At 40.8% G+C, this 16,757-nt stretch overlaps 1 protein-coding gene across 4 annotated transcripts in view; it reads left to right on the top strand.

Moving 5' to 3' along the window:
• RGS17 (regulator of G protein signaling 17) overlaps positions 1–9,988 on the top strand; it is a 145,604-nt gene extending 135,616 nt beyond the window's left edge. For all 4 annotated transcript variants that reach the window (XM_029058518.2, XM_029058522.2, XM_029058520.1 and 1 more), the window contains exon 5: positions 3,649–9,988. In XM_029058518.2, coding sequence (XP_028914351.1) covers positions 3,649–3,834 — 186 coding nt within the window. In that variant the 3' untranslated portion in view covers positions 3,835–9,988. The remainder of the gene's footprint in view (positions 1–3,648) is intronic.
• The last annotated feature ends 6,769 nt before the right edge of the window (positions 9,989–16,757 follow it).

Here is a 16,757-nt window from a genome sequence, read left to right as displayed (position 1 = left end):
TAACTCATCTGTAAAATGGGATTAAGACTGCGAACCCCAAGGCAGACAACCTGATAACCTTGTATTTACCCCAGCACTTAAGAACAGCGCTTGGCACATAGTAAGTGCTTACCAAGCACCGTAATTATTATTAATTATTATTATTATGCCTTCCCCGAGACTTAGTCGTGGCAGCTGCCTTCCCTTGAATTGCTGGAGAATTCCTCTTCCCAGTTATCTTTGTAGGTCTTCAGAGGTGGTTGAGGTGTGAAGGGACAAGACATTTTTCTTTTTCTCCCCTCACCCTTTATGGTGAATGTTAGTTCTCTTGTCTTTTAAGTTTAACTTAGCCTGTCTCAGCACTACTCTCTGTTTTTGACTTCTAGGGTAACACTTTAGGATTTCCTTGCTGTTCTATTTTTCCCACTCTTCCTCACATAGTTCTTTTACTTTCCTTAGCTGTCGTTTCCTCATTCCCTCCCCTGCATCTCATACTGCTTAAGTTTAGATCTGAGTTTTTTTGGGGGGTGGGGAGCGGGGGTTAATGTTATTTAAGTGCTTACTATGTGCCAGGCACTGTACTAAGCACTGGGGTAACTACCTCAGTGACCTCATCTATAAAATGGGGTTGAGACTGTGAGCCCCATATGGGGCAGGGATTGGCTCCAGCTCGATTTGCTTGTGTCCACCCCAGCGCTCAGTACAGTTCCTGCGCATAGTAATCACTTAACAAATACCATTGTTATCATCTCAGGAATAAGTATTTGAAATTTCTAGCCCAGTTAAAGGAGGGCATTTCTATAGTGAATGCTGTCTGGACCCCAAGCCCTTGTACTGTCAAGTAGACGGGATTCATGCCGTCCCTCACTGACATTTTATTTCTCTCCTGCCACCTCGGGGTCTGATCAGGGGGACAAGGAATATTGAGGAACACAGCAGAGCAAATAGAAGGTGTGGTGTTTTTCTCACTCTAACTCCATTTTCTATGAAGTCTGCTTTGGGCTGAACTGGATGCTTATTTGAGTTGAAGAAGTGATCCTACTTACTCCATTAAATGCAAGGTTTTACCTGTATTACTTGTCCCCGCAGGCAGAAACAGGGTAGGCAGAAACAGGGCAGCAAAGACCCCTGAAGAAGGGAGTGTTTGGTATTCATTTTTTCACTGCTTCCAGAAAAAAACAGTGAAAGGCTTACTGATTTAGGAAGCTCTGTCTCCCTTCCTTAAATTAAATTTCCTCTTCCTAACATCCAAGTTTTCACATCATCCATCTCAAGCAGTTGGTTTATCTCACCCTTTGGTTCAGATATATGTCTATGTACTGTTAAGTCTTAATGGAGTCCAAGGATATCTTTTTGGATTGAAATAGGTATGGCTTACCATACAATCAGGCCAAAACTAAAGTTACTGACGACCCTTGTTTGTCATCCAAGTCAAATATAGGATTAAGCAGCATGACCTACTGGAAAGAGCAAATGCCTGGGAGTTAGAGGTCCTGGGTTCTAATCCCACTTTCACCTCTTTTCTGCTGATAACCTTGAGCAAGTCACTTAACTTTTCCATGCCTCAGCTTCCTCATCTGTAAAATGGGGATCCAATTCCTGTTCTCCCCCATACTTAGATTGTGTCCAACTTGATTATCTTGTATCTACCCTGAGGTAGTACAGTGGTTGACACAAAGTAAATATTCAGCCTATATCATTATTACCATTTTTTTTTAAAAAAACAGTGGTATTTGTTAAGCTCTTATTGTATGACAAGCACTGTGCTAAGTGGTGGGGTAGATACATGCTAACCAGATTTGACATAGTCCATGTCTCCACGGGGCTCACAATCTTAGTCCCCATTTTACAGATGAGGTAACTGAGGCCCAGAGAAATGAAGTGACTTGCCCAACGTCACACGGCAAACAAGTGGCAGAGCCAGGATTAGAACCCAGGTACTTCTGTTTCCCAGACCCATTCTCTGTCCACTAGGCCAAGCTGCTTCTCTTCCACCAAGACCCAGTGGTACTTTTGTGTTGGTCCAATGATCTTGACTGAGCAATCTCCCTAGCCAGTCAAGGTCAAAACATGGTTTTTATTACTAACACATTTGGAAAAGATTCTAAGAGAGAATACTAAGGGCAAGAATTGCAAGGTAGTTTTGATCCACCAAAGTTTAAGACTGTCAAGACCAAGCTGAACATTTTAATAACAGATCATTTGGTTTGGCCAAGTGCTGCCTGAGAGCTTTGCTTGGAGGGAAGCTGGGAAATAGGTTAGGCCAAAATACCCCCACATGAAGCTAATTATTGCATTTATTTGACCCTTACTATGTGCTAAATGGTGGGATGGATACAAAGTCATGAAGTCAGTGTGCCACAGTGGAAAGAGCACAGGCCTAGTGGGAGTTAGACCTGGGTTCTAAACTGAGCTCTGTCGATTGCTTGTTGTGCCTCAGTTTCCTCAACTGCAAAAATGGATTCAATACCTGCTCACCCTTGTACTTAGACTGGACTGTGAGCCCCATGTAGGACGGGGACTGTGGGACCTAATTAACTTGCACCTATCCCAGTGCTTAGAATAGTATTTGACACATAGTAAGCACTTAAATACCATCACTAGTTTTTTAAAAAAAGTCAGCTACAGTTCAAGTTAACTCTCATTAGCTTCCTTTTTAGCCCTGTTGTATCTCAGTAGAGTAAAATACATTACCACATACAGATGTTCCTGTCTGGACCTCTGAGAACAGGCAGGCAGGGACTTCAGAGAATGCCAACTCTCTTTGCTTGGTCCCAGGAGAGCTCAGTTTCCCCCAACTGGGTGTTTGAGCTTTTCACCCTATTAGCCCCCCGCTCCCACAGTTTTCAAATGGCCTTGGTGGAGGTGTGGACCTAGCAGATCTGAGCAAGCCTGTATTATCCTGCATCACTTTTTTACCAATCCATCACATTTGAGGAAAGCGGTACTGGAATGGGGAATAAAACCCCAGCCTTAAATCTTCCCCAGCTATAACTCTCAGTCTCCCTGGATCCTTAGGCCCAAACTTCATGACAGGGGTAACAGGACAGCAGCAGCATCTGAGACAGGGATGGCATCTGCCTTGCCAATTCATCTTACACCTCACCTTTGTACCCGCCCAGCAACAAAAGTGTGTTTCCTCTTGATGCAGTTTCTCCTCCAGCAGGAAATTTGGCCAAAGGGGACGAGTCTGTTCATCACAGTCAAGACAGCTAAAAACTTCACTAGATCATTTTCTAACAGGTATCTCTACCAGTAGTGGGCCACAGGTCCCCAAATCTCTGGAATATCAGCAAAGAAGTGGTGGTTCACTGAGAGGGAAAGGGCCGGGGAGGATCCTCCTTTATCTGCTTCAAATGTCCAAATGGTCTAAAAGAGTATCTGGAAAGCTCCTGAAGAAGTCCTCTAGAAGCACACCTGAAAGGGTTTGTCCAGGTATCTAAAATATCTACTGAATTGAGTGTTCACTGGTCCCCAGCCACTTAAGCATTAATTTTGAGGGAGAAGGATACAGATTTCAGCTCCCTAAAAATTGGACCAAGACTTGATGGGTTTTATTTGCCATTAGAAAGTTCTTCTAGACCTGCTGGCTTGTATTTATTGAATATGAGCTGTGGTAAAAAAAAAAAAAAACACACCTCTTCACATGCTTATTCCTGTTCTCTCTAGGTCAGTCTCGACTCTCGAGTGCGAGAAGTGATCAATAGAAATCTTTTGGATCCCAATCCTCACATGTATGAAGATGCCCAACTTCAGATATACACTTTAATGCACAGAGACTCTTTCCCAAGGTTTTTGAACTCTCCCATTTATAAGTCTCTTGTTGAAAGTATTGGCTCTACTGCTGAATCCTAGTTTTCATTTTTGGAAACAATATCAATTGATTTTTGGAGGGCTGGGGTGGGAAGTAAAAAAGTAGTTAAATACCATCTGAAGCTGAGTTCCTGGGGAACTACAGTTTAGCACTACTCAGGCTACTGTGAAAAAAAAAAAATTCAACACATTATAGTCTTTTGTCTGCATTTTCACCGAGATCATTCATGCTTAAGTTTGAAGAAAACCTAGAACAGTGGGATTGCCAAATGACAGTTGTTTTACTCACCACACACTTACTGCAAGCAAGATGTACGTAGAGTTCTATGAACAGTCTCCTTGTGTATCCTCACATTGCATGTGCAAGGTAAAGCTGCTTCATTTGCCACTTAGGTGTTGCAATATTTAATCCAATAACATAACTTATATCTGTATTTAAGGACATTTTTTGTGCAATATGATCTGATATAGAAATAATTGCCACAAATCAGGCTGTGGTTTGCATTTTTTAGCATAAACTAATGCAGAAAAAGCCAATTTTTAAAGTATAACAACGGAAATCCACATGCTACATAGCATACCATACACTGACTTTGAAGCCAACATTTCTGTACTGGAAAAAGAGCTATTTATCACTGTTTATCAAAAAATCCTAATGGGGAATTTTGCTGTTGTTCACTGCCGAAACTGTGGCATTTTCGTTACAGAGTTTGCAATGTCAAAAAAAGCACAAACCATTTGAAGGGATCCATGTCTGGTTGACAAAAATCTATGCGCTGATATTGTTTTTAATTGTTATACAAAAAAGAATCTCTGTACATTTCAGATGTCAGATACTGTAATTGATTGATTAAAGACTGGTTATCCAGTTCTATCACTGTTGTGTAATGTTATGTACTTCAGCGAGAAAAATGAAAAAGAAAAAAAAAGCTTGATACTTAAGTTTTTGAATAATGACATTTAATAAAAGATTGCCTACATGTAGCATTTTAAAACATTTTGATGAATAGCATCTGTCCTGTGGCATATTTTTCTTGATAAAGAAATCCAGTGAAAAGCTGTGTTTTTAACCAAGAAATATTGTAAAAGCTTTTGAGGGTGACAAATCTCAACTTTAGACCTCCCCAGTTTTCAAAAGTAGTTGCAGAAATTGAGTTAAAACTGAACATTGACTAGTGTATCCAAATGAAAGACAGCATAGTGCCCAAACCTCCTTCTTGCCATGTTATTTTAACTGCTTTGGCTTGATCTTTAAAACAAGAAAATACTTGCCTGATGATGCACTTTTGACATTCAAAAAATGATACCCCGTAATATACAATACTTTATCATCTTCGAATTTATGTAAAGTTGATGAGCCTGTTTTTTCCATATTTTGAATTTTGTAAATTCAGGAGCATGGGTGTGTGTGTGTGTGTGTGTGTGTGTGTGGGTGGCGCGCAGAGGTATCATGGATTAAAACACAGTAATGACGTGTGTGTGGGTGTGTGTGTGGGTGTGTTAGCACCACGCATTCCCATGGAGCTGAATCTTACAAATCGTCCAAGATCCAGCTCCTATGTCTAGACTATTAAACTCCTGGGAGCTATTTTTTTTCTATCTGAATCAAAATAAGTGACTTTGAATAAAAGTTTAAAAGAACTTATAATCACTGGGAACACTGGCCTTATACTAGGGGTGGTTTTACAATTTTAGGTTTCCTTTTTCATTTTTTTACTACCTCTCATTTTCTTTTAGTTTATTAAACATTTCAAATAACAGGTTTTCGGTTTTGCTTTTCAACTTAGTTTACTTGAAACCTGGCATTGTAAATTTTTTTCTCATGAACCTAAAACATTTAAAGAACTGTTTTTTAAGTGAATTTGATTTTATAATTTATATAGAATTCAGGAGATCTGATTAAAAGGGCTATTCTCTATTCCCTATGCAAATACTTTAACTGTTGTAGTGTTGGTCAAAATGGGACTAAACAATTCTGCAAAGTAGGAAACAATGTTCTGTTTACACTGGCGTTGCTGACTATCCTACCATATTCAGCACTTTTAAATACATTGTTATTTATGAAAATGTAGTTAAAATGCAAGACATAAAATATTTATAACAATCATTTCTTTTAATAAATGCCTGTTTGTCTGAAAATGTTACTGTGTTATACTTTATTTATGTTGGTTATTTACCATGTGAATAGAAATTTTTGATGATATATTGTTAGAAAAATAGCTATGAAAATGTTTACAAAATATAGATAACCAAATTTTTTTTTTCCTGAAGAATGAAGAAGGAAAAAAAAAAACTCAACCAGAAAGGATCATTTCTCCTACTGTGAAGTTTTGTTGTCGCTGAAATGACTTAAGATTTTTTCTTAAAATTAAAATTACATTTATTATACTACTACTGTGTATATACATAATCAAGTTTTGGATTTGTTACAGTGTTTGCGGCACAAAAAATTGGTGCACATGAGTAGAAAGTGTACAAAATATCATGTCAGACCGCATGTATAAAATTCTTTAGAATGTAGACTTTATATTCTTGGTGTTACTATTTGGTGACCTGCTCTTCATAGGCTATCTTTATAAGATATTTTAGCAATTAGAAGAATTGTCTGATTGACAAGAATATCCTTGAAATGTAACCAAACCTAAACATAAAGGCCCTGATATAAATATCCTAGTTTCTAGCATTGGAGTTTGGAAGTCCGTATTTTTCAATAGCTGCTCCTGGTTGAGAGGTGAGAAAGACACTGAATTGAGTGTAACGGTAGAATGAGTTTCAACTTCACTTGTTAGTCTGTGTGAACATTTCCATGACAAGCTTCTATTTTCAGGAGTTTATAATTTAATCATAAAACTTCACCCCACTGTGAAGTTTCTGCCTGAGTGATGCATTTTCTGCTTCACCAAATTTTTAAAAAAACTCGCTAATTTTAAATGAACTCCCAAGCATTTAGTACAGTGCTGTGAAGACAGTAAGGACTCAATAAATACGATTAAATGAATGAACATGAAACAACCAAGACAAAAATGAAGAAACACAAGTCTTAGGTTTTATCTCCCCCCATTTTGATAGCATGACATGTTTTTCAGAAACAGTGGCAAACCTCCAGGAATTAAAAGAAATGATTCTCGGCAAATACAGCAGGCACTCTATAAGTTGCTTTATGTCTTTTACATCCATAGGCTCACATTTAGGATGCCACTGTGGTAATTTGCAAGTGAACTGATAAATGTTGATGTGCTTCCTGAAAATGTCCCACAGAAAAGTGAAGTGGATAGTTGAAGCAATTATCTCTACGATAGAAGCAAAAACCAATGCTGTTGAGGAAAAGGAGGGGTTCTGGGACCATAATTATCCGGGTCAACTGTTTCTACCCATGGACTTTGCTTGGTAAATCTCAATTCTCCTCTTCTTCCTGTATGTGGAATCAGAATTGTCCCATGAAGTAGCTTAAGTCTTGGGAGAACCATTATGGGTATTTTGCAAAGATAGAATAAAAGTTAAATCAGTTCAACACAGCATTAGTGACACTTGTACAAAGTTTAGCCAGTGTAGATGCTCACTGAAATCTTGAAATTGTAATGGATGATAATTTAAGGCCAAAACATAATCTTGTTGCTCTTTGGTAATCTTTAACAATTGTAAATAATCAAGATATTCAATTTTGAGAATTGGTTGCAGTGCATGCAGTGTTCATTAATGTACTTTAATGATGCCTCAGTATGTATTTACCTGTATGATGAAATAATCTAAATGTGTATTTGCCTGACACTTCCATTTTTCAGAAGGACAATAGGAACAGGTAAATAATACACATTTATTTTAAAATGATGAAATATATATTCATACCACTGGGCAAAAATATAAAGTGTACCTGGTTCTCTATTTCTTTCTACAGACAAATTAAATTTGTTCAAAAATGTAGTGGCATTATAATTGTGACATTTTAAATTTGATAAGAATGGAAAGCAAAAATGTTTTAAGCAGCTCAGGAGGCAAGAAAATATGAAACATGAACTTAAAAGCATATTGGAAATAATATAGGATTCCATTTAAAATGCAGTAGGAGTATAGTTAGGAAAAGTCCAAAACCCCTATTACAAGAACATTGTTGAACTTCAGTGGCATTGTATTTGAGGAGAACTCTTTATATAAAAATATGGCTAAGGTGTATTTGGGGGGCTGTAAAATGAATATTCTGAAACAAAAACCTAGCCTCAGTTGCAGGGAGAAGGAAACTGACAAATCCAGGCTATGGCCTGCTTTTCTTTAAAGTGGAATTGAATGACTAGATGGTTTAAGGGGAAGATGGTGTTTAAACCTGTATTTTTTTTTCCCCTGGTATGGATAGGTGACTTATGAATGAACTGAAGAAGAAGAAGAAGTTTGCTAATGTCCCTTTATTTTTTTTTCCTTTTGTGCAAATGACACACACCCTATTACAGAGAAAATTGTCAGGGCTTCCTTCTTGCAAGGAAAGCCTTGTTAAGGCTACTGGGAAGGTAAAATATAGAATGATCAAAAGGCAGTCCTGAAAGGGGTTTGGTCATTATTTTGCTGCCACAAATACAGCACGTTCCAGACAGAAAAAAAAAAATCTCATTAGATTCATCAACCTGGGTTTCTGGGAAGGAAGAGGCTTCCCCACGCCCTCTTCCTTCTCCCAGCTGTGGCTCTAAGATTCTTTGCAATTTTAGTGGGGGACTTTGCCTTGGGTCAGAAAAGTTTAAAGGCCGCTTGATTTCTGACTCCTCCAACTCCTCCCCAATGAACTCGGCTTAACCACTAGGGTCCTGGAAGGGAGTAGTCCAATCCAAATGCCCAAGCTGGTACCAGGAAGCCATCCTGCTTTGAGGGGTGTGGAGATAGGGGAGGGATCCTTCCAGTTGACTGCAACGATTAGACTCCTTTGGACTCTGGCTTTTGCTGAATTATCCTGATGCTACACTGATGGAAGCCAAGCACAGTGTTTCTTGTCATACCGCTAGTGGGCAAACACAGCTCATTTCACACCTTGAGAACATGTCTTCCCACACTAAGGGAATTTGGATGTCCAGATGGGCTCGGTGTTAGGACATCACCACCTTCCCACTGACAGCTTCTAATGAACTAGAAGAAAACTTATGTTGCATGAATAAGATGTAATAGGCAGTGCTCTAAAACTATTTAATATGTCAGACTAACTGCAGGCGTTGTGTTTTCCACTTCTTTTTTTCTTTAAGCACCAGTAATTTGCTCTAGGGTTTTCTTTTCCAAAGCACCTTCAGTTGCTTTGCATAGTAACACCCACAGTGCTGTACGGATCTCTCCCCAACCTGAGGAGTGTGAGGTATAGTGTCATCCACGGCCAGCCTGCCCTCCCTTTCCCTCCCTGCCCCCCACCCAACCACCACCATCACCTCCCCCACCCTGCATCACTGATAAAGTTTGAGAAGCACTAGCTTCTTGAGGCCTAAGGAAGGAAGAGTGGGAAGCAAGAGATAAAGATTTTTGCGATGTTTCAACACTGAAAAAATTCAGGACAGAGAGCCCAAGCAGAGAGGAAGAGAGGCAAAAAGAAAAAGGCTTCCCCAGAGCATGAATCACAGATGTCATAATGGAGGAGGGCCAGCTTTTAAGTTTGAAAATTTGGGACATGGCTTGCTTTGCTTGCCTTTCAAGCTGGGCTGCTATTGTTCAACTATGGGATGGTCACGTGACCCCTCCCAACGACCGTTGCAGGAAAGAGACCAGGCGGTGAGGTGGGCAACGCCATATGTATGGACTAAGTGGAAACCCTTGTTAATTTGGGACCCCATATTTGAAACTCTGCTTTGTCTTCCTTTTTCAGTGTTTACTCTTCCTGTTCCAGTTAGTTTTTTGTTGGATTTTAAAGTAGTTAGCCTAAAGCTGGCTTGCTGAAATATGCTAGAGAAAAGATTCAATCTTAACCTCACAAACTTTCTTCTCTCACTATTCCCAAACCCAGTTGGATCACATTTGCTTCTAGAAGACTCAGCCATGGACTAGGTGGGCATTAACAAATCTGCATGATAATTCCTAGCCTCCAAAACAAACACTTTAGCCTCAGTTATCCTACTGAAATAGCTGGAAAAGTGCTTTGTACCCTTCTTAACCTGAAATATCTGAGGGATTTGATAGAAGGATAAGGCTAGTGATAAGCCATTAGGGTGTCATCAAATAAAATGTCTACTAGTGATTTGTTTGTGTATCACTTTATTTGAACACATCACTGTTCACTAACAAAATATGGGTAGTGTCTACCTGGTGGCCATTTTTGATAAAGGTGTCAAAAATAGTGGTCTTAAAAAATAAAAAAACAAACTTTTTTTTAAATCCAAAGAATGAGCTATTGAAACGTATATGCACGTTGGAACAGATTTAAATCTGCATAGCAAGCATGCTTGTTTCTGGACATAAATTTCACTGTGGTTTTCCTGAGACCATGACTGAAGAATTTTATATTTTTGGTCTGTGCTACAAATAGCAGAATCAATCAGTGATATTTGAGTGCTTACTCTGTGCAGACCACTGCCCTAAATGTTTAAGCAAAGTAAAGCAAGGAGACCTCATAACCTCTATGAGAACACAACGGGGAAATTCCTTTCAGGCATTCCCTTATCAAAAGCCAAAGAGAGTTTTAAAAGGACAGAAATGATGACTTACAAAGTCACACTGTTAAATATGCCCTATTTCAAATTGCAAAAAGACTAGGTGTAAAGTTCTATTTACCAAGGGATATAATGATGTAAAATATCAAAGGGCTTTAGTTAAAAACTATAATGAAACTAAATGGGAATAAAAAGGTGGAATTTAAGGAAACCCTGACAATATCATATGCATTTTTAAATGTGTTACTCGTCTGGGGGAATGTGCTAAAGGTCCTGGAATGTTTAGGTTTAGGCTGTAGCAAGCAATGGAAAAGAATTGATTCATCAACATTATATAATAAATTACTTCTTAGTACTCCCAGTGTGCTAGCTACTGAACAAGTCAACCCAATACTACTACCATAGCAGTGCAGTGATCTAAAGAATTCAGGTCCAAAAACTGTTTATGCCTGAAAGATCTAAATCACTGAAATAGTTTTTTCTGCTAGAGGATCATATCGCCGTTTCACCTAACTAGCATCAATTTGTCTCTAATCTGCGCGGCATCGTACTCTCCCAAGTGCTTAGTACAGTGTTCTGCACATAGTAAATCCCCAATCGATACAATTGATTGATCAGAAAAGTGGAATAAATGACTAATATCTTGTGAATTCAAATTGATGATGAACTTTCATAAAAGTGTGTTCTGTTTCTTCCTTTGGATATCCAAGCTAGAGAATCAATCTGTTTTAATGCCCTTCCTATCACCTGACTGTCACAGATATAATGGTATCCATTCATACAAGCTCCTGATAAATTCTCTAGGAATGACAAAAGCATCTGGGTCCTGTGTAATCCCAAAATGTATCCCTTCCATATATTCTGACCATTGTATTTGAATATCTGCTATTCTTCAATGGGTTCCATTGGTCCATAAGAAAACTTTCAATGCATGAGTAAGATTTAATAGGCAGTGTTCTAAAACTATTTCACAGGTCAGACTAACTGCAGGTATTGTGTTCACCACATTTTTCTTTTTCCCTTAAGTACCAGTAATTTGCTCTGGTTTTTTTTTTCCAAAGCAACTCTGTTCATTTCACTTGTATGCCATAAACTTTCTAAGAATATTGCAGTCTGTAATAGAATTTGAGCATGACAGTTATGTGGGCAATTCCACTAACAGTGTATGCCTTTGGATTTTCGAAGTGAATCAAAATATGATTGTTTTCATTTCTGACTGTTGTGGAAATTTATGATGGTTAAATCTGTAAAATGCATAAGCATTAGTTTTTTGGGTTTTCTTAAGAAACATTTTGAACTGAGAATTCATTGATGTATCCTGGGAGAAGTTATCATTTGGTATGACAATTTAAAAAGTAAAAAAAAAATACACTTATTTGTGTAACTGAAAGTATATAAATTTCAAGTAAAAGGTACAATTGATTGAACTCTTTACAATTGCTGTATTATATAGTTATTGCTTACAATTTTGCACCTTTTATATTATAATAAAGTATATTCTTTAAACCGCTTCTGTTTTGAGACTTGAAGTGAGTTGACTCTAAACTATAATAAAGTACAAATGTGACCAAATTATGCCATCTAAAGATGCCAGAACATGAAAATACAGATACTCTTGGGAATGATCCCTTTTAAACACAGGGACAAATTGTCGTTCAAATCAGAGAGATCACAATAATCTCTGAAAAGTGGGATCTATTCTTTTCTTACTAACCTTACTACTGTAATTGGCTGGGGAAGGTGAGGAATGTGGAGAATTTGGGAGAGGATTTAGAGTAGACCTCTAAAGTGAGGGGATCATGGGAAAAATAAGGGTCAGAAGACTGACAATCTGAAGAACAGCTTATTGAGTTCTTAAGGACTATATATGAAGGAATTTTAGATAGGCCGGTTGCTCTACATCTCCAGCACAAAGGACAAAGTAGCATTTTGATTACTGATATATAGCACTAACAGTGTACAATATGTGAGAGTAGAGTATCATTTTATCTCGAGTTGTGTGAGTGGAGGGATGCATGTCAGTTTGGCAATAATTCATGGGGCAGCCAGGAGGGATGGTGAGGTAATCCTTCTTCGGGACATGCGGACAGATTTGATGATTTCTAATGATCCTTTTAAATTGTAATTATACGGTTATTGTTAAGTATTTTGCAATGTTCCTGTGTACTAGCGGTATGAACCACACCACCGAATATGCAGCCCTGGTCAATGCTGAATGATGAGTACAGAAGTGAAAGGGGGCTCTTTAGAGCCAAGCTATCCCAACTCCACCGTGGAGGCTGCAAATGTGGGCTGAAGGCTGGCTAACTGCTAAATTATACAGGACAACCAGGTCAGACATAGCCCTCGTCCCACATGGAGCCCACAGTAGAAATGGAAGGGAGAAAAAGTCTTTAATACCCTTTTAAAAATGAAGAAGCAGAGGCACAGAGAAGTCAATACCTGCTACTAATACCAATGATGAATTTGTTAAGCACTTACTGTGTGTCAGGCAGTCTTCTGAGCACTGGGGTAGATACAAGTTAATGACAGTGGACACGATGCCTGTCCTACAAGGGGTTTAAGGTCTAAGTAGGAGGAAGGTTGGGTAATGAATCCCCATTTTGCAGGTGAGGAAGCTGAGGCACAGACAAGTGAAATCACTTGCCCCAGGTCACACAGCAGGCAATTTGAGATTAGAACTGGGGTCCTCTGACTCTCAGGCCTGTGCTCTTTCCCATTAGACAGAGCTCCTTCTCAAGTTGCTATTCTCCCTCCTGCTTAGTGATTGGTCTGACAACTGCATGCCGTGTGACCTTGGGCAAGTCATTTAACTTCCCTGGGGTCTCCATTCCCTCATCTGTAAAATGAGGACTAAAGCCTCCTTCCTCCGAATTAAACTGTGAGTCCTATGAGGGACAGGGATTGTGTCCAACCTGATGGACTTGTATCTACCCCAGTGCTTAGAACAGTGGTTGGCACAGAGTAAGTGCTTAACAAATATCATCAAAAAAAAAAAATGTAAGCCCATGTGGAAGAGGGACTGTATCTGAGTCGGTTATCTTGTATCAATCCCAGCCCTCAGTACAATGCTTGACACATAGCAAGTATTTAACAAATAATAATAATCATTATCAATATCATTATTACCCAAGGTCACACGGGGACAAGTGGCAGAGCCGCGATTAGGTCCTTTGACTATGTGGAAAGTGTCACTCCTGCTGTTTCCACATGATGCTATTTCCATCTTCAGCATAGTTTGGGGACTGGATGTATCCCTCAGTCCTCTCCTGCTTCCTCTGCTCCTCTCCTTCTGCCCCTTCAAACAGTCATATTTATTGAGTGCTTACTATTTGCAGAGCAGTGTACTAGGCGCTTGGGAGAGTTCAGTGCACTTGGGAGAATTCAATACAACAGAACAGTCATGTTCCCTGCCCACACGAACCTGTAGTTTAGAGGGGGAGACAGGCATTAATATGAATAAATAAGTAATTTATACTATCTAAATTTAAAGGCATGTACATGAGTGCTGCAGTGTTGAGGGTGGGGCGAATATCAAATGTCCAAAGGTCACAGATTGAAGTGCACAGACGACGGAGAAGCGAGCCAGGGAAAAGAGGGCTTAGTCAGGGAAAGCCTCTTGGTAGGAGATGTGACCTTCGTAATGCTTTGAAGGTGGAGCGAGTGGTGGTCTGGCATAAATGGAGGGTGAGAGAATTCCAGCTCAGGAGAATGATGTGGGGAAAGGGCTCAGCGGTGAGATAAAGAAGATCAGGGTGCAGAGAGTAAACTGGAGCTAGAAGAGTGGGGTGTGTGGGCTGGGCTTCTATTAGGAGATTATGGGGTGAGGTAGGGTGGGGCAAGCTGACGGAGTGCTTAAAAGCCAAGGGTAAAGAGTTTCTATCTGACGTGGCGGCGGGTAGGCAGCCACTGGAGGTTCTTGAAGACTGGAGAGGCACAAACTGAATGTTTTTGTTGGTAAACGATTCGTGCAGCAGAGTGAAATATGGATTGGAGAGACAGGAGGCCCGAAGGTCAGCGGGGAGGCAGATGCAGGCAGGATAAAAGAAGTGCTTGGATCAGCATGGTAGCAGTTTGGATAGAGAAGCAGCATGGTTTAGTGGGAAAAGCATGGGCTTGGGAGTCAGAGGACATGGGTTCTAATCCCACCTCAGCCCCTTGTCTGTCGTGTGACCTTGGGTGAGTCACTTCACTTCTCTGTGCCTCAGTTATCTTATCTGTAAAATGGGGATTGAGAGTGTGAGCCCCACGTGGGACAACCTAAGAGCCCGGGCTTAGGAGTCGGAGGTCATGGGTTCAAATTCCGCCTCCGCCGCTTGGCAGCTGTGTGACTATGGGCAAGTCACTTCACTTCTCTGTGCCTCAGTTCCCTCATCTGTACAATGGGGATGAAGACTGTGAGCCTCACGTGGGACAACCTGATGACCCTGTATTTCCCCTAGTGCTTAGAACAGTGCTCTGCACATCGTAAGCGCTTAACAAATACCAACATATATATATTTTTTGTATGTACCCTAGAGTATCTACCCTAGTGCTTAGAACAGTGCTTGGTGCCTAGTAAGCGCTTAAAAATACCATAATTATTATCAAGATTATTATGGAAAGGAAAAGACAGATTTAGCAATGTTGTGAAGGTAGGACTGACAGGATTTGGTGACAGAATGAATATGTTGGGGGAATGAGAGAGCTGGGTTGAGGACAACACCAAGGTTGTGGGCCTGTGAGATAGGGAGGATAGTGGTGTTGTCTACACGGGTGGGAAAGACAGGGGGAGGCAGGGTTTGGGTGGGAAGATAAGGAGTGCAGCTTTGGGCATGTTTAATTTGCGCTGTCGGCAGGACATCGAAGTAGATGCGTCTTGAAGGCAGGAGGAAAGGCGAGATTGTACAGAAGGAGAGAGGTCAGGGCTGGAGATGTAGATTCGTGAATCATCTTCACAGAGATGGTAATTGAAGCCATGAGGGTGAATGAGCTCCCCAAGGGAGTGGGTGTAGAGGGAGACTAGAAGGGGACCTAGAACTGAGCCTTGAGGAACCTCCACTGTCAGAGGGCGAGAGGCAGAGGAGGAGCCCGACAGACGGAGAAGGAGCAGTCAGAGAGCTGGGAGGAGAACCGGGAGAGGACAGTGTCGGTGAATCCAAGGTTGGCTAACACTGCAAGGAGAAGGGCTGGTCTGCAGTGTCAAAAGCTGCTGAGAGGTCTAGGAGGATGGGGATGGAGTAGAGGCTGTCCGACTCGGGGAGAAGAAGGTCATTGGTTACCTTAGAGAAGGCCGTTTCTGTGGACGAAGTCAAAATGAGGGGATTTAGGAGAGAATTGGAGGGGAGGAAATGGAGACAGCCGGTGTAAACTCACCCAGGAAGTTTGGAGAGCAATGGTAACGATAATAATTCTGGTATCTGTTAAGTGCTTACTTTGTGTGAGTTACTTTACTAAGCGCTAGGGTGCATACATTTCATTCATTCATTAGTATTTATTGAGTGCTTACTATGTGCAGAGCACTGTACTAAGAGCTTGGAATATACAGTTCGGCAACAGATAGAGACAATCCCTGCCCAGTAACGGGCTTACAGTCTAATCGGGGGAGACAGACGGACAAAAACAAAACAAGATAAACACGTTAAATAAAATCAAGGAGATGTACACCCCATCAACAAAATAAATAGGGTAATAAAAATATATACAAATGAGCACAGTGCTGAGGGGAGGGGAAGGGAGAGGGGGAGGAGCAGAGGGAAAGGGGGCTTAGCTGAGGGGAGGTGAAGGGGAGGACAGGGGAGGGAGCAGAGGGCGGGGGGGAGCAGAGAGAAAAGGGTTAGCTCAGTCGGGGAAGGCCTCTTGGAGGAGGTGAGCTCTCAGTAGGGCTTTGAAGTGGGGAAGAGAGTTAGTTAGGCGGAGGTGAGGAGGGAGGGCATTCCAGGACAGCGGTAGGACACGGTCCCTGCTCCACGTGGGGCTGACAGTCTCAATTCCCATTTAAAAGATGAGGTAGCTGAGGCCCAGAGAATAATAATAATGTTGGTATTTGTTAAGCGCTTACTAGGTGCAGAGCACTGTTCTAAGTGCTGGGGTAGATACCGGGTCATCAGGTCATCCCACGTGAGGCTCACAGTCTTAATGCCCATTTTACAGATGAGGTAACTGAGGCACAGAGAAGTGACGCGCCTTGCCCAAGGTCATACAGCAGACAAGTGGCAGAGGCAAAACTAGAAGCCATGACCTTCTGACTCCCAGGCCCGTGCTATATCCAGTAGGCCAGGGAGGTGGGACGAGAACTAGAGGGAGCGGTGAGTTCATGGGAGGGGTTTGGTCGTTTTTTTTTTAAGGGTAGAGGACACATAAGCATGTTGGAAAGCT

This window comes from Ornithorhynchus anatinus, chromosome 2, assembly GCF_004115215.2.
Source record: "Ornithorhynchus anatinus isolate Pmale09 chromosome 2, mOrnAna1.pri.v4, whole genome shotgun sequence".
NCBI lineage: Eukaryota > Metazoa > Chordata > Mammalia > Monotremata > Ornithorhynchidae > Ornithorhynchus > Ornithorhynchus anatinus.
Note: the sequence above shows the minus strand (reverse complement) of the source record. Positions and strands in the feature narration are given on the sequence as shown.